General features: G+C 49.3%; 1 protein-coding gene across 1 annotated transcript in view; it reads right to left on the reverse strand.

Annotated features, from left to right (window-relative positions):
- Positions 1–25,704, reverse strand: part of ZMYND8 (zinc finger MYND-type containing 8) — a 131,876-nt gene that overhangs the window by 101,231 nt on the left and 4,941 nt on the right. Inside the window, 1 exon segment of the mRNA XM_021078039.1 lies at positions 20,550–20,620. Coding sequence (XP_020933698.1) covers positions 20,550–20,620 — 71 coding nt within the window.

Here is a 25,704-nt window from a genome sequence, read left to right on the forward strand (position 1 = left end):
CTTACTCAAGCCATGGACCACGTCTGCATCCTCAGCACCAGCACAGAGGAGGAATTCAAAATATCCCCCTGGCATTAATCGAGTGCCACTTTTAAGGGTCTCGGGTGTCTAGAACCGTGAGAAACAGGGGTTTCTCAACCCCTCCCCCTCAGAGCACACGTGGCAATGTCTGGAGACATTTTTGGTTGCCACAACGAGGCAAAGAGCAGGGTGACTACTGGCATCTAGGGACGCTGCTAAACACCCTGGGGTGGGAGCACGGGACAGCCCCCACCAGAGAATGATCGGGCCCAGAAAACGTCAATAGCACCTGATGCTGAGACACCCTGGTGTAAAGACACTTCCAGTGAGCTGCCAGGCAGGTCCAACCTTGTGTAAATACACCACCCACGGAGGCATCTGCAGCCATTAAGAAGGAAAATGATGCCTTATGTTTCACCTGGCGGCCCTGACTTTGGATTTCAAAGAAAACAATAGGACCAGTCAGTCAACAAAGAGTCACTGAGCAACTACTAGACATCTGAGCTGCCCGGGGAAGCTACCCAGGGAAGGGCCCTGCCCCAGGGGAGGACAGCCAGAAACAAGTAACAGTAATAACGGTTACCTTTTGTTGACCACTTGTCACCTGTGAGACACTGTTCTAAACACCCATGTCCACTGACTTGCTCCTCGCCACAGTTCCAGGAGGGAGGGCCAGAGTCTCCTCATTTTTGTGATGAGGAAACTGAGGCCCAGAGCAAAACAGGCCCACGAAGAAGTGGCTGGTAAATATGAGATGAATAGAGTATGATCGATCTAGAAGCATAAGGTAAGAAACTGATTACAGAGCAGCTCTCTTGTGGCGCAACAGGTTAAGGATCTGGCATTGTCACTGCAGCGGCCCAGGTCACTGCTGTGGTGCGGGTTCGATCCCCAGCCCAGGAACTTCTACACGCCGTGGGTGCAGCAAAAGGAAGGGAGAGAGGGAGGAAGGAATCTGATTACAGATGGATAAAAAGCTGAACCGGAGAAACACCAGGAATATGTGAATACACACTGGGGAGAGGGTGCAGCCAGGAAAGTATTTCTCCAATTTCCTTCTCAAATTGGCCTCATGAAATTCACAGCTACTATTTATTAAGAAGCTACTTTACGAACCTTCCCAAGAATCCCGTGAGGTAATAAGGATGCTGTTTCTGTACCCATCTCATAGGTGAGGCTCAGAGAGGCCAAGTCACTGGTGGGCTTAAGGCACGCTGGGGACCATATCACAGCAGGGTCCCACTCCAAAGTCCTCCAGGCCACCTTCGCTGAGCTGTCGAGTGCCGCCTTGTAATTCGCCATCACTAAGGGCATGTTTCCTGCTGGCCAGTGTCAACACAACACTGTAGTTCAGTGTGTGGGCTCCCGGCCACTGGGCTCTGGGGCCACAGCACTAGGTCTGAATCCAAGCCCTGTCACCTGCCTGCTGCGTGTCCTTTGGCAAGTGACTTAGCCTCTCTGTGCCTTAGTCAATTCAGCTGTAACTGTTAGAATCTTCCTTAAAGGGCTGTTAGGAACAAAAGAGGCAAGGCATCCACAGTGAAGAGCATGCCAACGCACCACCAGTTAGTACTGGTAGGTTAATTCCCCTGCAGCGGAAGGAGGCGCCAAGGCAGAGGAAAGACATTAACCCAGAAATCCCAAACCCGTTGCCCCAAATCCTTTTGTGTCCCCATCTGGATCAGCAACACACTAGCTCTTCTGAGCTGGAAACTTTTCAAGGGGGAGGGGAAAGATTTGGAACGGCTGGGAGTTTGGGGTCAGCAGATGCAGACTACTACACTTAGAATGGATGGGCAATGAAGCCCTGCTGTAGAGCCCAGGGAACCAAATGCAATCACTTGTGCTAGAGCACGATGGAAGATAATATGAGAAAATGAATGTGTATATATGTGTGTATGTGTATATATGATGTATGACTAGGCCACTGCTGTACAGCAGGAATTGATAGGACACTGTAAATCACCTTTAATTTTTAAAAATACCTTTCAATGAAATTAAACGTTTAAAAAAAACTTACAAACTTTCACAATGAGTTCTCCGGGGTTGGCACAAGTTCAACCAAGCCTGGCTCAAAATCCCCTCAGGGCTCAGGATTTCCTCCCAGATTAAAGCCCAAGCACTAGGTGGTGGCCCAGGGTCCCAGCCCCACCCTTCCTGGTGGACCTTCTAGCCCAGGAAGCCTCTAATGCCCTCCCTACCCAAAGGAGGCTCTGGAAGCCTGGGAGAGGGCTGACCTCAGAGTCCTAGGAATGGGCAACATGTGTGAGGAAGGCTGAGGCTCTCGGGCTTAGGATGCAGGCACGTAGGGCCTTGCGGTGGCTGGCACAGAGCAAGCGCCCTGCACCGAGCCGTGCCTCCCCAGCCCACCCTCACTTCCGCCTGTTCCTGCTCAGTCCACACTTGAGAGTTGCCACCCTGATCCAGCCTGAGGACTATGCCCGTGGACTTGCCCGTGTTAGCCGTCTTCCTCAAACCTAAATAGAAGAAGCAGGCCCTTGCTCACTACAGCCAGCCAGCATCTTATCAGGCGCTCCCAGGCCCCCGGGATCTGGCCCTGCCCAACTTTTCTCCTCTTTTCACTCAACCCTTAAACCACAACAGCCTCGAACAAGCCAAGCCCATTTGTACTCTTCCATCTAGAATGTTCTAAGCCCAATCTTCCCACACTTGGCAACTTCACTACTGGCTTAAATGTCACCCTCCCAGAGAAGCCTCCCCTGCCGGCCTCAGACTCCAGCCCCCTTACTGTATCATCCCGAAGTACGTTTCTCTTTTTCCCTTCATTGCAGTCATCTCTGGCTGAACAATGTCCAAACTTACTGTCTTTTGTTTTTTTTAACTCGTTTGCTTACAGTGTCTCCTCCAGAATGTGAGCTTGATCTCTGTTTTGGGCTCAAAGGCACCCCCAAAACACACCTCTAACCAGTTAAATGAGCAAAGGCACCCCCAAAACACAACTCTGACCAGTTAAATGAGCAACAAGAGAAGGTTACAAAGCCGTGGGGTGGGAGTTCCCAGCGTGGCTCAGTGGTTAACGAATCTGACTAGGAACCATGAGGTTGCAGGTTTGATCCCTGGCCTCGCTCAGTGGGTTAAGGATCTGACGTTTCCATGGGCTGTGGTGTGGGTCGAAGACGCAGCTCGGATCCTGCATTGCTGTGGCTCTGATATAGGCCGGTGGCTACAGCTCCAAATAGACCCCTAGCCTGGGAACCTCCATATGCCGCGGGTGCAGCCCAAAGAAATGGCAAAAAGACAACAACAACAAAAAAGCCGTGGGGTGCGCCAGCCACTGGACTCACTGGAAACTCCAGTTTTTCTTCCCAGGTCTAAGAATTCCTCCTGGCAAACCAAGGCGGCCAGAAGGTTGTGAAGTCGACAGGGAAGATTACAGCGAAGGGAGCCCGGCCATTTCAGGGTCTGAGAGAAACTAGAGGAGGAAGTTCCCTTTTCACCAGTACTCAGCCGTCCTCATTTCTGGCCTAAAGAGCCCATTTCCCCAAAGCAGGGGCTTAAGTGATTCTATCCTGTACGCAATTACTGAGAAACCAAAGCGGGGAAACTCTTGGGAGGTTTTCTCAGGCCACTCACTCATTTCCTAACTCTCTTCCTGGGGAGACTATTGTTTCAGAATTATTTATGTTAAAAAAGGGGAATGACTTTCTCCAGGGAAAACACACTCCCCGCTGGGAGACTCCCACTGGGATGACAATTTCACCAAATTTTTTAGTCTAGATTCTTTGCCCTTTTTATCAGACCCTCTTTTTTTGGGGGGGGGTCTTTTTTAGGGGCAGATGGAGGTTCCCAGGCTAGGGGTCACATCAGAGCTGTAACCCCTGGTCTACACCACAGCCATACCAACTCGAGATCTGCGACCTACACAGCTCACAGCAAGACAGGATCCTTAACCCACTGAGCGAGGCCAGGGATTGAACCTGCGTCCTCATGGATGGATACTAGTCAGATTCGTTTCCGCTGAGCCATGACAAGAACTTTTTTTTTTTTTTTTTTGCTTTTTCAGGGCTGCACCTGAGGCATATGGAAGTTCCAGGCTAGGGGTCAAATTGGAGCTGCAGCCACAGCCATGCAGGATCCTAGCCACATCTGCAGCTCATGGCAACACCGTATCCTTAACCCACTGAGCAAAGCCAGGGATTGAACCTGCACTCTGATGGACACTAGTCGGGTTTGCTACCAGAGCCACAACGGGAACTCCAGACCCCCCTTTTTTTTTAAGTCTGACTGAAGTAGAGGCGATTTACAAGGCTGTGGTCCTTTCCGCCGTACAAAGTGATTCAGCTGTACGTGTACATACATTGGGTTTTTTTCATATTCTTTTTCCATATAGATTATCACAAAATACTGACAGAGTTGGTGGGGTTCCCTGTCCTATACAGCAGGCCCCCCCGGCCAGTATTCCATATACCTCAGTGTGCAAATGCCATTCCCAAACCCCCAGTCTATCCCTCCCCCACCTGTCCCCTTTGGTAAGCGCAAAGTTTGTCTTCAAAATCTATGCCTCTGTGTCTACTCTGCAAATAAGCTCATTTGTACCCTTTTTTATTCCACCTATAAGTGATATCATACGATGTCTGTCTTTCTCTGTTATCAGACCCTTTTCAGTCTGAGGATCTCAACGCCTCCCTTAATCCTCCTCTAGATTCTCCAGTGTAGCCCCTGCAGGTGGGCAAGGGGCGCATCACGCAGGCACTTGATGCAGGTGAAAGCAGCAACAAGGGCTCGGCCTCAAAAAGGGAAAGTAAAAAATTACCTATCGAGTTTAATCTTCCTTCCATCCCACTCAACAGGCCAGAGTCAAGAGAAATTAAACCAGCCCTTTCCCGTGTCCATCTCTGCTCCCTCGGGCTTCTAGGAGGGACACCCCTCACCAGGCTTGAGGGGAGTCTGGACTTAAAGACAGCTGTCAAACTCTCACCAACGCCTAGTGTATCTGGTCCCAACCCAGGAAAGAGCAGCCTGGCTTCAAACACGGTACCCACATTCCTGTGTGGGGATGGGGAGTCCCCGGAGGCTGGTGAAGGAGGTGAAGGACAAAACCAGGTCAGCCTTATTAGGAAGAGGGGCCGAGTGACAGCTGATGAGATGAACCAGTGATCTAGAAGGAAAGCAAACGCCAGGAAACCATCTGGGGAACCTGACAGCCGTGGCCTGGGCGGGAGGTGGAGCCCAGAAGGACCCCAGACGGAACCCAGTCCACCCACAGCGGAGTGATTCTTGTAAAATTTAACTTAGTTGTCAATACTTTAAAACAGGGAGAGACTGCATTTAGAAATCCAGGTTGCTAGCTTCTCTTAGGGGAAAGAAAAAAAAAAAAAAATCAAGATCTAGCCACACAAGGCCCCCGTTTCCACACGGTACGTCCTCCAGGCTGCCGCCCCCACCCTAGGAAGGAACATGAAATTCCCCATTAGCCAAGGTTTCCATCCTTCTTAACTGTCAAGATAATTAAACGTAACCTTGAAAATCCCTTCAAGGCAGAGGCAAGCAGAGAAGGGATGGTTTGAACAGTCAAGTCCCACATCACTGAAGCCCAACATGGTATCTGTTCGTTTCTGTTTTTCCAAGAGGGAGGAAAAGCATAGATGAAAAATATCAAACTGTTAACAGAAATTACCTGGCAGAGGATTTTTAGCTTTTTCTTTGTACACTTTGGTGTGTCGCAAGAACATGCACTGATGTTATCATCTGGGGGGAAAAAATCCAATAAACCATTTTCCCTTAATTAGCCTGTATTTCTTGAAAGAGATTTTTTTTTTTTTTCCCCAAAAAGAATCCATTGAGCAGCTACTATAAAAATCCCTAACCCCGCGCTAAAGAGGTAATAAGAGAGACCGGCCTCCTTCTCAGTTCAGGTGAGGAAACACCCAGCGAGATGCATTCAACACGAGAGCATCTCGAAGGCTGGGGACAAGCTGGCTCAGAAGGTTCTGGGTTGTTTCCCCTGAGAGTGCACCACGGCGCTACAGGGCCTGGCATAAAGGCAGTTCAGGGGGGCCAGGAAAAGAAATGGTAACTTGGCCCCCCTCTTTCAGAGCCTTCATTTATACCTCCTACAATGGGGTCCTTTAGCTTCCAAAGTCAAAAAAGCCCTCTGGAAAGCCCCTTACATTGCCATAAAAATACAGTAATATGACTAGCATCCATGAGGATGCGGGTTCGATTCCTGGCCTTGCTCAGAGGGTTAAGCATCTGGCGTCGCAGTGAGCTGTAGTGTAGACTGCAGATGTGGCTCAGATCTAGCATTGCTGGGGCTGGGGCATAGGGCAGCAGCTACAGCTCTGATTGAACCCCTAGCCTGGGAATCTCCATATGCCGCAGGTGCAGCCCTAAAAAGACCAAAAAAAAAAAAAAAAAAAAAAAAAAAAAGGTAACTTGGGTAGGTGGGAAGACGGCCGTGTTCTCTCTTTGTAGAACTTTTCAGGCTCAGAAGGATCTGCTTTGGTAAAACTTAAGATGCCAATACAGTAATTACTTTTTTTTTTTTTTTAGGGCAGCATGTGGAAATTCCCAGGCCAGGGGTTGAATTTGAGCTATAGTCTGTGGCCTACACCACAGCCACAGCAATACCAGATCCAAGCCACACGTGCAATCTACGCCACAGCTCATGGCAACACCAGATCCTTAATTCACTGAGCAAGGCCAGGAATCAAACCTGTGTCCTCATAGATGCTAGTCAGATTCGTTTCTGCTGAGCGGCAGGAACTCCCGACAGTAATTACTCTTTATGCATGTTCTATGCTGTGCCAATCCATGGCTAGGTGTTTTTACCCACAGTATCCAGAACAATCTATTAATGTATGAAAGCTGTAGAGCAGTACCATCTAGCAGAACTTTCTTTTTTTTCCCCAAATCCAAGCCACAGCAGCGACCCAAGCCGCAGCAGTGACAATGCCAGATCTTTAACCCTCTGAGCCACCCAGGAACTCCAACAGAACTTTCTATGTGATGGCAACATTCTCTATCTGTGCCAGTATCTGCGCAGCCTCTGGCCATATGTGGCTACTAGGCACTTGAAATGGGCCAGTGCAACTGAGGAAGGAATTTTCTTTTATTTTAATTTACATAAATTTAAACAGCCTCATAGAGCTAGTGGCTCCCTTACCAGACAAGCATAGCCGTAGATGCTCAATATACAGCAGACAAGGGAGGAAGTCCAGCAGACAAGCAGAATCCCCCACCCACCCTACTGGAGGGATTTGGGAGCAGCCTTCAAGGCATTAATGATTTCATGCCAGAAACATATGCGTGGACTTGCCTCCTTCGGCCTAGCTTGGAAAGGCTCGAACCCTTAGGATGCGGAAGAATGTGTGATCAGAGCTGATTCCCGTATGTCCATGGCCATGTAAGGGGCTTTCCAGAGGGCTTTTTTGACTTTGAAAGCTAAAGGACCCCCGCATAAATGAAGGCTCTGAAAGAGGGGGGCCTGGGTCCCCAAGGCAGAGGAGGATGCAGGGAGAAGGCAGGTCCTCGGGAAGAGCAGTCTGGGAGGATAGACAAGGGTGACTCAGTGAGGAGCGGGAGGGAACACGGCGCATCGTAGGACCAGCATCCCAGCCTGGCAGCCTGAACAGGAAGGGCAAGTTCTACAGAGACATTGACCAGAGCCTGGGGAGGACGCACGGAGCAGGGCCTCAAGTCTCTGCTCAGGACTGTGGTCCCCTTCTGGAATCACGGGCAACCTAAAGCCAGCGAGCAGGACAATCAGACTTGTGTCTGGGAAAGGGCCCATCAGAAGTGGTCTTGATACTCCGGCAGAGAAAGAAATCACAGGGAAGGGGGCCACTGCAAAGAGTCCTGCATCCCTGGGGGAAAAGAAGACAGCCAGGCCACCAATAGTTTCAAAGGGAGTGGACATTTGAGCGTGGCTAATTATTTCCAGGCCTGGATTATGCTGGAAACAAAGCCATCCGCTCTAGCTGAAAGACTGCTTTTACTTCCTTCTCCAGGAGGAAAGTGCTATCCATCCGATAGACAAAGTCAAGTCATTATTCACTCTTTCATTCAAAAGATGTATTTCTTATGCACCAACCAGAACAGGTGCAGTGGCAGGAAAATGGGCACGGGGCGTAAGATGCACCAAAACAAAAGGCAGGAGGCCCGCCCCCACACCTGGAGCCTTAGAATCCAAGGGGGTGGGAGGTTAGGAGTGAAAAGAGAGGGGAGGACCTTCCAGGCCAAAGACAGCTCTTTTGAGGATCTTGGGAAAACCAGTGGCCAGAGTAGAAAGGGGAAAATGCAGCAGGAGGCTGGAAACGTGGGCTAGGCCAGCACGTGAGGACTTTAGGATTTTGATCTACATCCTAAAACCAAGAACCAAGCCCTTAAGAGTTGAAAGTAAGAGGTGACAGCTGGAAGAGACGTTCCTTTGAGAAAGACTGGGAGGGTGGGGCACATGGAAATGGGAGGCCAGCTAGAAGACGACTGGAGTTCATGGGCAATAATCTGAAGAGAGATTTTTAGGCTATATTACTGTAAGGAAATGACACCGAAAGGGCAAAAGGACAGAAGACTCAAGGATGAGTCCCATATCCCAAGCCTAGCCAAATGGCAGAGTCCTGGCTTAGTCACAAAGGTGGAGAAGCAGGTGTTTTGTTGGGGGGGGGGAGCAGTAGGGAAGGTTAACATGTGAAGTCGATTTTGGACATGTTGGATTTGAGACACCCGTGAACAACAGACAGGATGCTCAGGGAGGCAGCTGGCCCTCTCTGCATCATGACTCAGGAGAAACCTAAGTTGGAAATATTGTGAGTCATAAAGCTACTGATGTGGGCAAGATCACCCAGGAACCTATCGGGAAAGATGAGGACAGAGCCACGCTTTCAGCAACTCCAACATTTAATAGTGGTGAGAAGAGCCAGAGCCAGGGAAATAGGAGGAAAAGCACAGGAAGAGACAGTTTCCAGGAGAGGAATGATCAGCAATGCCTGATGCCTCTACTAGAGCAAGACACACGAGCACCAGCAACAACCAGCGGAAAAAGCAACACGGCGTCCACAGCAGGTCCAGGGATACCTGTTCACATGGAGGGACTGGGTGGCCGCCACCACGGAGCTGGCAGAACAAAGCAGCAGGTGAGAAAACCAAGACTCAAGGACACACACTTCTCACGAGAAGTTTGGCTTTGAAGAGGCCAGAACTAGGAGAATTACTGAGAGGAAAGAAGCAGGGTCAAGAGAGAAAATGTAGAAAAGACGTGAGTGCGTTCCAAAGCCTGTGTGTCCCCCTAAAGGCGTTCCCGTGTGACCCCCAATTCCACTCCCAGGTCTATTCCCAAGACAGCTGAAAACATACATCCAACCAGAAACTCGTTCCTGAACGTTCGCAGCACCGTTCTTCAGGAGAGCCGGGAAGGCGGAGCACCTCCAAAGTCCAGCAGTGGACAAAAGGAGAGACCAAAGTGTGACCAAAGAACAAGCCCCAAAAAGGAATCCGGAACAGACACGGGCAACGACACGGATGAGCCTTGAACACTTCTTAGAAGTCAGACACGAAAGCTCCCATACTGTCTGATTCCATTTCTAGGAACTGTTCAAAATAAGCCCATCCAGAGAGGGGAACGTAAATGAGGGCTTGTCCCTTGTCTGGGGCCGGGGTCAAGAAGAGGGTTTGCTAATGGGTCCAGGTTTCTTACTGGGGGGCCTGAAAATGTTCTCCAAGTGACTGTGGTGATAAGTGCACAAGACTGCGACTCTTATTAAAAACCGAACTGTTCGCTTTGCAACGCTGGCGCTCTGGGTTCCAGGAAAGCTGGAGGCAGGTGGAGGGAACGTGGCGGGGGAAGGGCGGGGGGGGGGGGAGGCGAGGCGAGGGGGGAGGACGGGAAGACTCCACTCACCCCCACTCTGGGATGTGAGCTTGCTGAACCTGCTCCCCCTCAAGTCAATAGCAAAGGATCCTCCCCATCAGTGGAGCAAAAGGAAATACCTACTCTTTGAAACTTTGAGGCCAAAAAAAAAAAAAAAAAGCAGCAGCATCAGGATCTCTAAAAGGCCTCAGGCCTAGTACACTGACTCTGCAGGCACCTGGAGAAGCAACAAGAAGACATGGTTCTTTTTAAACTAAGGCTGAATGGAAACGGTCCATTTGCGATCAGAGTCTTCGGGAATAAGAGGAGTCACATCAACACAGAACACGGGTCAGGCTTCGAAAATGGGGCCAAGGCAAGGTTTTCCACAAGCGACCCACCCAGAGGAACTGCAAGGACGCCGCCCAATTCCATGAACAGATGCTCAGTGGATGCTACGCTGGCCAAGAGAAGGTAGAAGACTTCTCATTTGGAAAGCTGTTATCCGACATCCTCAGAGTTCCGGGATATTTTAGACCTTGTTGGGAGAGGAACAATCTGCTAGTTATCTAACTCTCAAATAAATTCCTTCCACTGCACAGGACGTGGATGGCACTTCTTGGGCTGTAGGAAATGCAGAAGAGCCAAAATACAGTTAAAAATACTGATGCTCATTTTTTAAAAGAAAAATTCTCAGCACTTCAGCATCGCACTGTGATTTAAGAGTGTTTACAGTTATATTTTCTTAAAGAGTTTCCTTGGGGGGAAAAAAAAAATGACAGAAGGGCTCCATCTCGGAGATGTCCTCATAAACAATCCCTTTGTGAAACAGTCCTAATTTACACACAACAGTGAGAACGAGGATCCTGTACTAATTAAGGTCTGGGGCTGGTTAGCAAATTGCTGTAATTGTATATTCTCCAGCATCCTATCCCGGAAAACATATTCATACCCAGGCAAATCTCAGCAAGAATGATACTGTTCAAGATTTGAATATGTCGGGCTTCCGCTGTCTCTGTGCCTGGTTTCCAAGTGGCTCGCGCCCTTATATGGGTGACATTACACAGACATTTTTAAAAATGGTTTCAGCTTTGGCAGCCTGGCATCCGCACACCACCGTCAATGCCGCAAAATGCACACATAGCAGGATCAAGATGCAAGCAGCCCAAACAGGGGTGCCTTTGTGTGGAGACGTGAACTACCAGCGTCCATCATTTTTCAGACGTTGGGTCCCTGGCCTTGGAAGGGCTTGTTCTGACTCATGCAATCATGTGGCCAAAATCCCACCATGAACTATGCCGTGACCCACCTCACACAGAGAATGCAAACCCACAACCCTCTACCACTCACGACCCAGAGATGCGTTTCGCTGGGTTCAGGCACAATCTTTCACAAACTGGGCTGCCTGGATCCTGTTTCTAAATCAGGTCTTTTTATGGGAGAATCTCAGGGGCAACACCAAGTGAGCCAAATTCCTGCTGATCCCTCCCCCTTCAGGAGGGACACTGTCCCACTCACCAAAGCCTCAGGTACGTTCACTGGTCCACCTGCTGCCCGGCAGACAGCTCACCTGGGATCCTTGGGGTAGAGCTCATAACTAAGTCCGAACGTTCAAAGTCAAAGATAAAACCGGACCCCAGGTCACCACTTCGTTCATCCCTCTGAGCCTCAGCTTCCTGAACCGTACAATGGGAGTAACAACAAACCTGTCACAGTATTATTATGAGAAGTAGTTTGCAGACAATACCTTGAACCTATTAAGTACTCAGAAAACAGCTGCGAGGCAAACACCCCTGCCATCTAGACAGTGCTTCTGATTCTGCTTGAGCATCTTTCAGCAGTTCGTCACCCTCAGACACAAACGTCAGCCTGACATCTTGAAAGCTCGAAAGCTTTGTCGCCCAAGAACTAAAATGCTCTGGTAAATGCCAAGGCTGGCTTCACGGCAAAGACCGGCTTGAGAATTACTCAGTTATTAACTGAGTGAGTACACGCTGGGGGAAGAAGGTGTACCAACTAAAATTTAGTTTGAGTACCGAGAAGGTCGTATAACCTAGACGCAGGAACAGAATTAAATAATTCTGAGTCAGAGTTCCCTGGTGGCCTAGCAGTTAATGACTCTACATTGTCACCGCTGTGGCTCAAGTTCACTCCCTGGCCTGGGAACTTCCACACGCTGCAGGTGTGGCCTAAATAAGAAAATTAAAATGGGGGGGAAATTTTTTTTTTTTTTTGCTTTTTAGGGCCATATGTGCAGCATATGGAGGTTCCCAGGCTAGGGGTCGAATCAGAACTGCAGCTGCTGGCCTACACCACAGCCATAGCAAGGCCAGATCTGAGCCACGTCTGTGACCTACACCACAGCTCACGGCAACACCGCATCCTTAACCCTGATCAGTCATTATCAGGTGGGGACCGAAGCACTAAATTTCCCAAACCGCAAGAAAAGCAGGCTAGAGGCATAATAAGTATTGTGTTCACGGAGCCCATAGCATCCCAAGGTACACTTTCAGATAATCAAGACTAAAAGAGAGAGAAGGCTGCACCCAGCCTTTGCAAGCATCACCTGTGGACCAGGCTGACTTCAGCTCTCAGAACCCCTGCAACCCAGTATCATTAACTCCAGGCCTCTGCGAACTCAATTTTCTCACCTAACGGGAGAGGCTCCATCACAAAGATTCTCGAGACACAAAAGCAGCCAGATTATGGCCATCTCATGACCCTGGAAGACAGAAGCTCAGCTCCACACAAAGAAAGCCATCCAGGCAGACCCCGGGGAAAGAGAAAGGGCTCCCTCAAAACTAGGAGCCCCCTTCTGCTCACGATTCCCCACCAGAACAGGGGCTCCAAGGGCCCTGAGAAAAGCAGGCCAAAGGGCTACGGACTGGCTTCCTTCAAATAACTCAGGTTAGAATGCCTATTCCAAGCCTACCCGCTGGGTTGCCCCACAGAACTCTTTTTTTTTTTAATTTAAATTTTTTTTTTTTTTTTTTTTTTAGTCTTTTTAGGGCAGCACCTGTGGCATATGGAAGTTCCCAGGCTAGGGGTTGCATCAGAGATACAGCTGCCAGCCCGCACCACAGCCACAGCAATTCGGGATCCAAGCCACATCTGTGACCTACACCACAGCTCACGGCAATGCCAGATCCTTAACCCACTGAACGACGCCAGGCATCAAACCTGCGTCCTCATGGATGCCAGTCGGATTCGTTTCTGCTGAGCCAGGATGGGAACTCCTGAAATGTAACCTTTTATTGATTTATAATATTAGTTTCAAGAGTACAGCATAGTGATTCAGTATTTTGTAGACTGTACTCCATTAAGTTATTACAAAATAACGATAATTCCCTATGCTGTACAATACATCCTGTTGCTTATCTGTTTTATCCACAGTAGCGTGTACTTCTGTATTTCTGAACTCCATACCCCTACCTTGCCCTCTCCGCCTCCCTCTGATAATGACTAGTTTGTTTTCTACATCTGTGAGTCTGTTTCTGTTCTGATACGCCTTTATTTTTCAGAATCCACGTAAGTAATAGCATACAGCATTTATCTTTAGCTTATCACACGAAGCCTAATATTCTCTAGGCTCATCCATGCCGCTGCAAATGACAGAAATTCATTTTTTCTTCTGTCCTTTTTAGGGCCACACCTGCGGCATATGGAAGTTCCCAGGCTAGGGGTTGAAACAGAACTGCAGCTAGCTGCAGAGTCACAGCAACTCCAGATCCAAGCCACATCTACAACCTACACTGCAGTTTGCAGCAACACTGAACCGATCCTTAACCCACTGAGCAAGGCCAGGGATCAAACCTGCATCCTCACAGACACTATGTCGAGTTCTTAACCCACTGAGCCACAATGGGAACTCCCTCATGGTCTTTCATAGCTAAGTAACATCCCACTGTGTGTGTATATACATACATACATATTATTACTGCACTATATTATACTTTCTTGTTTTTGTTGTCTTTTAGGGCCACACTGGCGACAAATGGAGGTTCCCAGGCTAGGAGTCCAATAGGAGCTGTAGCCACCAGCCTACTGCCAGAGCCACAGCAACCTGAGCTGCATCTGCGACCTGAACCACACCTCACAGCAACGCCGGATCCTTAACCCACTGAGCGAGGCCACGGATTGAACCTGCGTCCTCGTGGATGCTAACTGGGTTCGTTAACCACTGAGCCACGACAGGAACTCCTATATTATAATATCATATATACTATCTTCTTTATCTCTTCGTCTTTTTTGGGGTGGGGGGAACAGGCCTGGGGCATGTGGAAGTTCCCGGGCCAGGGAACAAACCCACACCACAGCAGGTACCCAGGGCACAGTAGTGACCACACCATATCCCTAACCCACTGAGCCATAAGAAAACTCCCTTTATCCCTTTGTCTTGATGGACACTTGAGTTGTTTCTATATCTGAGCTACCATAAACAGTGCTGCTATGAACACTGGGGTGCATGTGTCTTTTTTTTGTCTTTTTAGGGCCGAACCTGAGGCATATGAAAGTTCCCAGGCTGGGGGTCAAATTGGAGCTGCAGCTGCTGGCCTAGGCCACAGCCACGGCAACATGGCATCGGAGCCATGTCTGTGATCTACATACACCACAGCTCATGGCAACACCAGATCCCTGACCCACTGAGCAAAGCCAGGGATCACACCCAAAACCTCATGGATACTAGTCGGATTCGTTTCCGCTGCACCGCGATGGGCACTCTGCTCGGGTCTTTTCGAGTTACTTTTCTTTCTTTCCCAGGAGTGGAAGTGCTGGATCATCCGAGAGTTCTCTCTGCAGCTTTGGAGAAGAACCTGCATACTGTTTTCCACAGTGGCTGCACCAACTGATCCTTCCTCCAACAGGGCACAGGGCTTCCTTTTCTCCTCATCCCTGCCAACGCTCCGCATCTGGAGACTTCTGACGGGTGTGAGGAGCTATCTCGCCGTTGCTGTGATCTCGACTTCTCTGATGACGAGCCGTGTGGAGCGCCTCTCCGCGTGCCTGTCAGCCACCTATACGTCTTCTCCAGGACAATGTCTATTCGGGTTTTCGGCCCATTTTTTTGATTGAGGTTTTTTGGGGTTTTTTTTTGTTTTGTTTTTTTTTATTGAGTTGCAAAAGCTATTGATGTATTTTGGATTATACAGGTCTTCCATAACTACCTCCATGCCCTCTTCCTAGAGACGGTAAGCAGAGAAAGGAGCACAACGTGGAGGGTGCCACCCGACAGGCTTATCAATGCAAACTCACGCCTTCTCACTTGACCTAATCATGGCTGGCATCACCGGGCACTCACCATGTCGCAGGCGCCGTCCGGAAGGCTCCATACATGTGAACAAATTTAAATCTCCAGCATAACCCTCTATTTTTATCACCCCCATATATAAGGGGGAACTAAGTGACAAAGAATAACCCAGCTAGTTGGAGGGCAGCCAGAAGGCAAACCAGCGTGTCTGACTCTGCAAGGCAGGTGTTTTTTAAACCCCCTGCCACCCTGCATCTCAAGTGGAGAGGAGAGGTGGACCGTGGTGGCTGAAGGCCTGGAAAGAGAAGCAGCCTACGCTCTAGCAGACAAGACCATCGACAAGCAAATAAATAAGAATACAAGGTCGGAGAGAGATTTTGAAGAGCCCTCTAAAACGCCCCAAACGTTCGATTATCTTGTGGCCATGGTCCCACAAGTATATACATGTGTGAAAGTTCACCAACCTGAACACTGAGGATAAATTTGAAATGTATCAGAAAATGATAAACGAATGGCAGATGGCAGGAGCCACTTTCTCGCTGTGGGAGGGGAAATTACAGATAAACAAGGGGCGAAGGCTGGGGTGATCCTCGTGGTAATGGATCAGAACTGGAGACAAGGGCACGAACTCAATGTAACAGATACAAACAGAAATATTTATAGATATGAGTATATATGTGGGTTACTATACATATGTGTCCTGCTCTGTCAGCTAAGAGGACCAAGAAGCAAAGACACCCCAGTAGCAATGAGCACACCCAGCACCCAGACCTTGGTTTCTAAGGCCAGTCTCCAAGAACAACCAGGGACCTTGGGGAAATGGCTAATTCCAGGGCTGTGGCAGAAAGTACACAAAATAAGCCTAAAGCATCTTGCAGCGGCAAAAAGTAAGAAAGCGTTCAATCAATCAGGAGGTCTCATCGTGCGCAGCAGAAACAAATCCGACTAGGAACCAAGAGGTTGCGGGTTCGATCCCTGGCCTCGCTCAGTGAGTTGAGGATCCAGCGTTGCCGTGAGCTGTAGTGTAGGTCGAGACACGGCTCGGATCTGGCGTGGCTGTGGCTCTGACGTAGGTCAGCAGCTACAGCTCCGATTGGACCCCTAGCCTGGGAACCTCCAAATGCTGTAGGTGTGGCCCTAATAAGACAAAAGACAAAAAAAAAAAAAAAAGCGTTCAATAAATCAATCCCACAATGATGTCAAAGGGACACCAGAACCAAATGAAAGTGCTCTCAGTGGCCACAGTTAGAACAACTTGAACGACAAAATAAAAAAGCAGTGCTGAACTGTAACTCAAAGTATAAAAGAGCTGAGGAGTTCCCTGGTGGCTCAGTGGGTTAAGGATCCAGTGTTGTCAATGCTGTGGTTCTCACAGCTATGGTCAGGGGTTTTTTGGTTTGTTGTTGTTTTTCTTTTTAGGGTCACACATGCAGCATATGGAAGTTCCCAGGCTAGGGGTCCATTGGAGCTGCAGCCACCAGCTCTCACCACCACCACAGTATGCAGGATCTGAGCCGCATCTGCAACCTACACCACAGCTCACGGCAATGCCAGATCCTTAACCCACTGACAAGGCCAGGGATCGAACCCACATCCACATGGATACTACTCAGGTTCATTAGCGCTGAGCCATAATGGGAACGTTTACGGTGAGGGTTTGATCCCTGGTCCATGAACTTTTGTATGCTGAGGGCACTGCCAAAATATATATCAAAAACAGTGGGGGTGGGGGGATGTGCTTGGGTTGTGGGAGGGAAATCCTATGAAATCGGATTGTGATGATCAATATACAACTACAAATGTGATAAATTCATTGAGTAATAAAAATAAAGTACTTAAAAACTTTTAAAAATTAAAAACAAAAATTGAGTCCCTGCTAACATAAATAAATGGCTGAACAGGGCTGTGGGATGGAAATCCTGTGAAATCAGATTGTTAGGATCATGATACAACTACAGATGTGATAAATTCATTTGAGCTATAAAAAAATAGAAAATAAATAAATAAATAAATGGCTGAACAAATAAATGGGAGAAACAAGACAAAGAGCCCTACAGAAGAACACGAATGATTCCCGTAGACACCCCGGGGAGGTGGAGGGTCTCAGGAGGGGGAGCGCGGCCCGTCACTGCGGAAGGGCGCACGGGACAACGGGACTTCATTCCGAAGAGGAAGGGACGAGACCTGACAAACACGCCCTCAGCCAAGGGATCGAGGCCAGCGTCACCAGTGACAAGTGCTGTTCGTGTACCCTCGACAGGGGATGAAAACGGCACTTTGCTCAGAGGTCTTCCTCCCCAGGACCCCGATTCCACTCTCCGCCAGTCCCGTCACGAGAAACACACCAGACTAACCCCCGCTGAGGGGCATCCTACCAAAGACCTGGCCGGTTCTCTTCCAAATTATCGAAGTCACATCAAAAACAAGGAAAGCCTAGAACTATCACAGACAAGAGGACCGTAAGGAGACGTGACAGCTAAATGTTAGGTGGGATCCTGGATGCGGCGGGTCCTGGGAACAGAAAAGGGATCCTTGTGGAAAACCAAGGAGATTGGAACAAAACAAACGAGTTGGTGATAACACGCCAACACCGGTTCATTCATTCATGAGATGGACCCCGCCAACGTATGGCGCTGATAATGGGAAAAGCTGTGGTGGGGTGGTGGGTGTGGGTGTGTGGTGTACGTACCTGACAGGGGCCGGGAGGGGTGGGGTGACAGGGAACCCTACTCCATCTGCACAACCTATCCGGGAATCTAAAACTGCTCTCCAATCAGGAGTTTATTTTTCAACACAGAACAGAAAATGACGGAAGGGCTCCGGCGGGCTGGGTGGCCACCGAAGGCCTCTCTGGGAGCTGACGTCCGAGATGAAGCCAGCGATGAGAAGCAGGCAGCAGGACCCAGAGCAGCGTGTTCCCAGCAAAGGGACCCCAGGAGAGAACAGACAGGAGGGAGGCCGGGGGAGCTCAAGTGGGGCCGGGTGCACAGAACATCACAAGGTAAACACAAGTCAAGGAAGCTGAACAGGTCAGGCCAGCAGGTAGGTCACAGTGACTTCAGCCTGGAGCCTGGGGTGCTGCTGGAAGGCCAGTGGAGGGACTCAGCGAGATGAGATAGATCCGATCTGTTTTTGCAAGTCACCCGTCGCAGGGAGGATGGGGGTGGGGCAGGTGAGACAGAAGGTCAAGGATGACCCCACAGAGGTCACAGCTCAGGCGGCCCAGACGCAGGATGAGGAGCGAGGAGCATCCAGGGCTCTGAGAGAAGGTGAGAAGCAGTGCTCGCACTCAAGGGGAAGAGAAGGGGGGCCTCCTTACACCGGGCAGGGCCTGAGCCGACCAGGCCTCCTGCTGATGGTCCCCAATTTTGACCCTTTGGTTGAAGGCCACAAGGCCTAGTGCTCAGGAAGGAAGCAGCTCCTCGGAGGCAGAGCCTGGGTTCTGCTCAACCCCACCCCGCTCGCACCAGCTGGGAGACTTACCACGTGCGCCTCGGTTTCCTCATCCGCAAAATGGGAGCAACCCCTCCCTCCTCTCCCCAGGTAAGAAAAGGCTCCTGGACCCTAGAAGCACAGCCTTCACAAAGGCCACCAGCTAGGAGTATTTTCACAAGAGAAGCCCCAGGTAGAAGAAATCTTAGAATATAATTCGGAGTCCGTCGTGCGCAGTGGTTACGAATATGACTAGAACCATGGGTGCGGGTTCGGTCCTGTGCTCAGTGGTTAACGATCGGCTTGCTGAGCTGTGGTGTAGGTTGCAGACGCGGCTCGATCCGCTTGCTGTGGTCTGGCGTAGGCCAGTGGCTACGGCTCGATTGACCCTAGCTGGGAATCTCCATATGCGTGGAGCGCTAAGAATAAAAAGACAAAAAAATATATATATATATATAATTCGACACCCATTTCACAGGGGTGCTGGATAAGAAAACAGGGGCAGAGGAGTTCCCGTCATGGCGCAGCGGAAATGGATCTGACTAGGAACCATGAGGTTGTGGGTTTGATCCCTGGCCTTGCTCAGTGGGTTAAGGATCCGGTGCAGGTCGGCAGCTACAGCTCCCATTCGACCCCTAGCTTGGGAACCTCCATATGCCACTGGCGCAGCCCTAAAAAAAGACAAAAACAAAAGAAATGAAAACAGGGACAGAGACAGAAAGTGTCCACTGAGAGGCAGAGCCAGGACAAGGCACTCCGGCTCCCAGGTCCCATTCTCTGGGCTTCCTCTCCACAACAGGGGGGGGGGCCTGGGACGTGCTTTCCCATCAGCAACTATCTCCAAATCTCTCTTCTAGAAGGTTCTTTCCTTGTGCAGATCCCACCCACCCACCCCAGCATGCCTCACCATTAGAGGTACTGCTAGCCCCCTCAGGCACGGACCACCCACCCGGGCAGCCTAGCCTGCCACCTGAGGGGCCTCCCCTCCTTCCTGAACCAGGCCTATCCCCCATCTGGCAGGCCAAGCCCCAACAACAGACACCCCCCGCCCCCTTCCAGGTCACAGCTGCCACCATGTAACCCTCATCTTTGCCCAGAACGACATGCTGTCCTAAAAAAATCCTCAAAAAGCTCTGCTGTGCCGGATGCTTTTCCAGAGCTGCTTTCTGTGAAGCTTTTAAGCTACCTGGGAGAGTCTGTCCTCGCCCTCTGCCCAGCCCTTCCCACCTCCCCCAGCACCCACAGCACAGGGCCTCAGGCGCAGAGCAGGTACTCAGTGACTTGCCAAAGGAATAACAACAACAGCGTACAACCATCAGTTGAGGAATGAGCAGTTTCATCAACCAAAGACGTGAAAAAGGCTCCAGCAGCTCCCTTCTAAAAGCACCTGAAGGCAAACGGGAGGAACTGCTTCCTTTTGAGATGCCTCATACAATCTCACACAGACCCAACCAAAAGTACCAATCCCTCCATCAGCAGACTTTTGAGCAGGATTCGGAAAGGAAACACACACACCGAGTGGACTCTAATTTGCAAAAAACTTTGTGCTCCGTGCAAACACTGGTCCCCGCATTCCAGGGTGTCCTCCCATTTCCCTTGGTGCTCTAAGCAGAACCACTATTTCCCAAAGAAGCAGGTCCACTTCCTTCGCCTCTGCCATTCCAGAGAAGCCTCTGATGAACATCAGACACCTGGCAGTGGCTAGAGATTCTAGCTGCTTCTAGAACCTACTTTACGTAAATGGACTCCCGAAAGTCACCCGGCAGAGAGGGAGCAGGCTGCCCTCAATCACGACACATGCGTGAAATTTACTGTCGGCAAGATTCCCAACAGGTCAGGACACCTACGCAAGGGCAAGCAAATCCAAAGGAGAGGTCTCTATAAATGAGAAGCATCCATCAAAGAGGCCACCTCTCAACATCAGAGGAGTGTCGCACCCTCGGCGGGTTCAGCCACACTTCCCTGCACTAGGACAACGAGAGAGAGACACTGCAATGGCCTCCTCTGCCCTGAAATAGGTAACACAAGATTTTTACTCACCTTTGGAGCGAGTAGAGATATCCATGCCCTCTCCCACTTCCTGTTCTGCTTTTATTTCCTCTTCAGCCAAGCTGAAACAGAGCAGATTGTGTTCATGTTTAGGGAGGCAGAGACCTTGCCCCATGAGGGGCAGTGTTTCAGACATTCTAACAACAAACCCACCTTTTAAAGACAATCCCCCATCCTTATGCGGGGGGGAGGGGGGGGCCACGACCCACACCTGATTTCAAACAAAGTGTCAAGATTCCGTAGGTGTTTTTCTAAACATTAGGAGGCTCTTTCTTTAACATCAAATTACTATTCCAGTTGTCATGCTACTGGGGGATACAAAAAAGCTTTTTTTTTTTTCTTTTTTGGTACACACTGTTACAACCTACCCCCGCAGACCAATGAAAACCCAGCATTCAAGTAAAATGAGTTTCTGGTTCACACGGGGTTCAGGTTGGAGGTAGTTTTCGGGGTGCCTAGAGTCCTGCTCTCTGAATTCTACAAGGCAAAGAGACCTCCCAACGAAATCTTCCCATTGCTCCACGAGGCAGAAACATGACACAATATAGAGGTTCAGTGACAAAGTAGAAAAGTATGTCCCGACCAGAAGCAAAAGGCCTCGTCACCAAACGTTCAAGGCAGCCGCACTTAGCTGAGGAATCCGAACTGGGGTCTCCACACCCCCAACCCCCAGACGCTGCTTCTCTGCAGCAGGCAGGGCTTAGAGAAAGCATTCAGCACTCTTTTGAGCTGTGACAAATTCCCCCCACCACAAAGGTGGAATGGGGAAGGATTATTTAAAAGTCGGGCTGAGAGCTGGGGGGTGGGGAGGGAAGCAGAGAAAACAGGCACCAGAATCTTCTCTCCCTCTAGCCCCTGGAACTCCCCGCTGAACTGAGTGCGGGCCATTTCATATCTTCCCCACAGACCCAGCAGACACACACACACACACCTCTCGCGCCCAGCCAGCCAAGTTCTGCTTTTCTAAGCGCCAATGGCTTAGGTGCAGGAACTTTCCAAGCATTCGCCTGACAGTGGAGTGATAAGAATCTGAGCCATCCCTCTAGATGCAATTTCATCGGACTGTGGTTGAACCAGAAGAAATGGGGGCATCTCCAATGGAGATGGCTGCAATTGTCCATCGGGAAGATTCAAAACACCAGGACAGAGGGGAGGCGGGCGGAGAAAGGAAGAATCAGAATGTCCCTTCTGCGTTTCAGGGTCTGGGGCTGTGATGAGACAAAAGACAAGTCTGAAAATGAAAAGGCCTGGACCTTTCTGGTCAGATGGAGGTGTGCTGAGGAGAGAGTTCCAAGTTTGATGCCGGAACAAAATAGGAAGAGAGGCTCGCTCAGAATTCAGTGAGAAGAGCTTGGAGGCCTGAAACTCACCGAGGGCCAGTGGAGAGAGAGAGGCAGTTTGTTTTGCAATCAGAATATTCACACACGTAGCTCTCTGATACTGAACCCCGATGACAATTTTGTCCACACTGCACCCATAAAGCAAGCCTGGGACACAAATCACCAAAGAAACAACTGACATGCTGTCACAAACGGTTTGCATCAGAAGAAAGCCCCTCTGAAACCTAAGCACTTGTCGCTAACACGTGATAATGTAACGGTGATTTGGGGCAGGTGATTTTAGCACCAAGACTTTTTCCTCCAACTTAAGAAGCAACCCTTCTCAACTCAGAAACACCCTCCGCCTGCAACACACACAGGCTGTCCAAATGGATGCTGCTGCTGAAGGTTTCTGGCTTGAGGTGACTGGAAATCCATCTGAACAGAAAGTCCCATGCAGCCCCCTCAGAGAGCGCGAGATGGTCAGCTTCAAAAGATTAAACAGCCACCTCGATCCTTCTAGCAACTAGATTGGCCTCCCTCTCTCTCTGAAGTCTGTGAAATCCTAAACTTCTTGAAACCGATCCCATATTTTGAGTGATGGAGAAAACGCTAATCTGGGATCCTACCAATATGTTCGCTGGTGAAAGAAACAATTATGCATAACAGAATCCCCAAAACCCACTTGAAGGATTTCTGCAGCGATGAAAACATTCAAAGGTGTATTAATCACCGAGGAAGGCTGTATTCAAGAGAACAATTATTTGGCTTGTAACAGCCTGGAGGAGCTGAATACTTCAGGCAGGAAAGCTGCTGGGAGGCTAAGAAAATGCAAACTAGTGATGTGGTGGCTATTTGCTGCTGAGTTTAAGATAATCAATTCTGGAGCAGGGAAGGAGAAGAAAGTTAAGCTGCTTTATCTTTCCAAGTATTACAAAGTGAGCACCATCACCTGACTTTAGGAATAGCATCACCAGTTTCAGCCAAGGATCTGAAGGACAACAATTTCAGAAAAGCATCTTTTTCACAGATCTGCAAGCCATCCTTTCAAAGGGAACCCATGCAAGCACATGCATGCACACCCACCCACCCACACACACATAAGCACACACAATAACTTGTATTTGACTAAAGGAAATTGCAGTGTCTACGCATGTAAAGGGGAAAAAAAAAAAAAAAAAAACTCATTTACAAAAGCAAAGACCAGAATGCAAAATTAGTCATTTTGAATAGCCACATCTAAAGGGACTTCCTTTTTTCTACACCACTGATCTCATTTTTTTTTTTCATTTTTAGTTTACTGTTAAGTTATTAGGGGAAGAAAAAAAAAACTGAATATGACATCAAAAGTGGTGGTAAGAAAAGATCTGTACCTGTCTGAATGCCCCCACAGAGCTTGGTCATTTTAGGTTAAGAACTGTTCATCATTTGGGGGGGGGGAGTCAAAGAATAATTGTTTTCTTTTTTTAAAAAAAAGCAGCTGCGCATGGAGAAAAGACTCTGAACTCTTGTCATTAATGCATTAAAGTCTGAAAAAACACACAGCCTCTTTCCTTCCCTATCAGCTAGCTTCCAGCAACCTCGATTATTTAAATCAAAAACAATGGAACAAGCGGCCCTTGTTTCAAACTGACATTACTTTTTTTTTAGGTCTGCTGGGGAGGCTGGGGGCCCGCTGAAGGAAAAGGGTAAAAAGAGATGAAAATCCAACGACAGCCTCTCGCCCCAATAGGAAAAGACACCATCCCCTAGTTGCCTACATTGTATGTTGCCACCACCATCACCTCCTGCACTTTCTCCTAAATCACTTGCCTCTGGATTACACAAACTGATACACTTCTGGCAATTAAAGAAGAAATACCCAGCGCCTGCACAGACAGCCAAGACCATGCCATACCCAGCCCCAGGAAAGAATAAAAGCTTTCTCCCCCAATGCCTGAGCAAGAAAACCTCTGCTTACTTCTTAACCTGCATGCACTGGAAAAGAGCAATTAAAAGTTGCAGATAAACTGCACCTCCAGGATGTTTTAAGCCTTCTGATTATTAATTCCGAAGACTCGAGGCTGGTCCGTAATCCCCAGGAAACCCATCCCCTCAACACTTCCAGAAGAGAGAGAGAAAAAGAGAAAAGATCTAGTTTGGACAGGGGAAAAAAAAAAAGAAAAAAAAAAAAAAAAGCCTGGATACACAATGCCCGGATATTTCTCTTCCTCAAGTGCCCCTAGCATTAGACTCTTAACCAGGAATATCTCACCCATCTAGAATATATAACCAGCATGCACAAGACTCTGGGTCTACAGCTGAGGATTCTCACACAGCGATTCAAGAATCATGCAATCATTCGGAAGGACTTTTCCTCCAGCTTTCTACTTTCATTCAAAATCCCAAACTGGTCCAGGCTGTTAGGAAATACTGAATTCCCCAAGACACATCTTCCTCTTCCAGATCACGAAAGAGTGAAAACACCGACATCAAAGACCATGCTTTCCTAAATCTGCAATTAATTTCTTTAAAAATGGGGGGAGGGGAGGGAATGGTTAGCAGCTTTATATAAGCACTCACCTAAAACAGGCAGAGTCACCGGTGGCTAAGCTATTTATGCAGGATTCTTAAAATGGCGTCTGGCAACACTGCCTCATTCCTGTATTGAAGCTAAAATGGTAGCAGTTTGTTCAATAGCTGTAGCTCTTGCTTAAGCAGCCCTGCTAGTTTCAAAGCCACCTTCCTAAATATCAGAACTAGGAAAAGCTTCAACCAAAGGACACCAACAACCCAACGTTTAGAAGCTTAAAAAAAAAAAAAAAAGGGGGAAAAAAAAAAAAAAACCTGCAATGACAGGGGGAGTTTGTGAAGTCACAGGTTCCTAAGGAAAAAAAAACCCTTCCCTTTCAGATCCTGAGCCTTCCACGCCAGGCTCTAAAATGAGGCCCCCTTGCCCTCGAATGAGGTGGGTGGGAGGTTAGGAACTAGGCAGCCCCGTGGCACACAGGGCAGACAGACAGGTGTCTGTGCACACAACAAAAATGTGAAAGGGGAGCAGGCTGGGGAGGGGGCAGAAGCCCATTTCCCCTTCTTGGGGGATTAGAAACCAGCTTTGCAGCCCTCCCCCAGAGGAGCCAGGTCACATGAAAAGTGCTTCCTGGGCAGCAGGCATCTGAAAAGCCAAGCTGCAGGGCTGCACCCCAGTCTGAGGCCAAAGTAAAATAAAAAGGCTGTTTAATAAGCCTGAGAACCGCCACCAAATACCCAGCCAGTCCGAAGACAGCTAACATCAAGGAAAGACAATCCGAGTCTGCAGAGGAGAAAACAACAGGAAAACATTCCCTTAGCCCAGGCGCAGGATACTCACAAATTAGATTTGTGTCCACCCCCACCAGAGCCCTCGAAATTAACAATGGGTTTTGCAAAACCTGCTTTCCCAGGCCGAACCAATAGCCTCATGGTGGATAATGTAATTGACTGTTACAGGTCTGAGCATGGCCTCAGAGCCCTCCTGGAGCTGCGTGCGGGGAGTTTTCAAGGTGACTGTTTCTGAGCTTCAGGAGAGAAAGGAGGGCAGAGTGCCCACGGCTGTGCCAGGGCGAGGACGGGCGGCTGGCTCCCGGCCGGCCGGTAGGTAGGTGATCTGGACGAGGAGGGCCAGCCTGGCAGCGTAGCTGGCTGCAGGGCTGACATGGCTCCTGCCTGCTTGTTTATCAGCAAGCCGCGTGGGGCGGAGGGGGAAGGGCCGCCAGAGCCTTAGCAACCTGAAGCCAGGGGTGAATCCTGGCTGGGTTCTGCCTTTGAGAGCAGGGAAGGGCTTCTCCCCCGCCCCCCACCCCCTCTCC

This window comes from Sus scrofa, chromosome 17 (genome assembly GCF_000003025.6).
Source record: "Sus scrofa isolate TJ Tabasco breed Duroc chromosome 17, Sscrofa11.1, whole genome shotgun sequence".
Lineage (NCBI taxonomy): Eukaryota > Metazoa > Chordata > Mammalia > Artiodactyla > Suidae > Sus > Sus scrofa.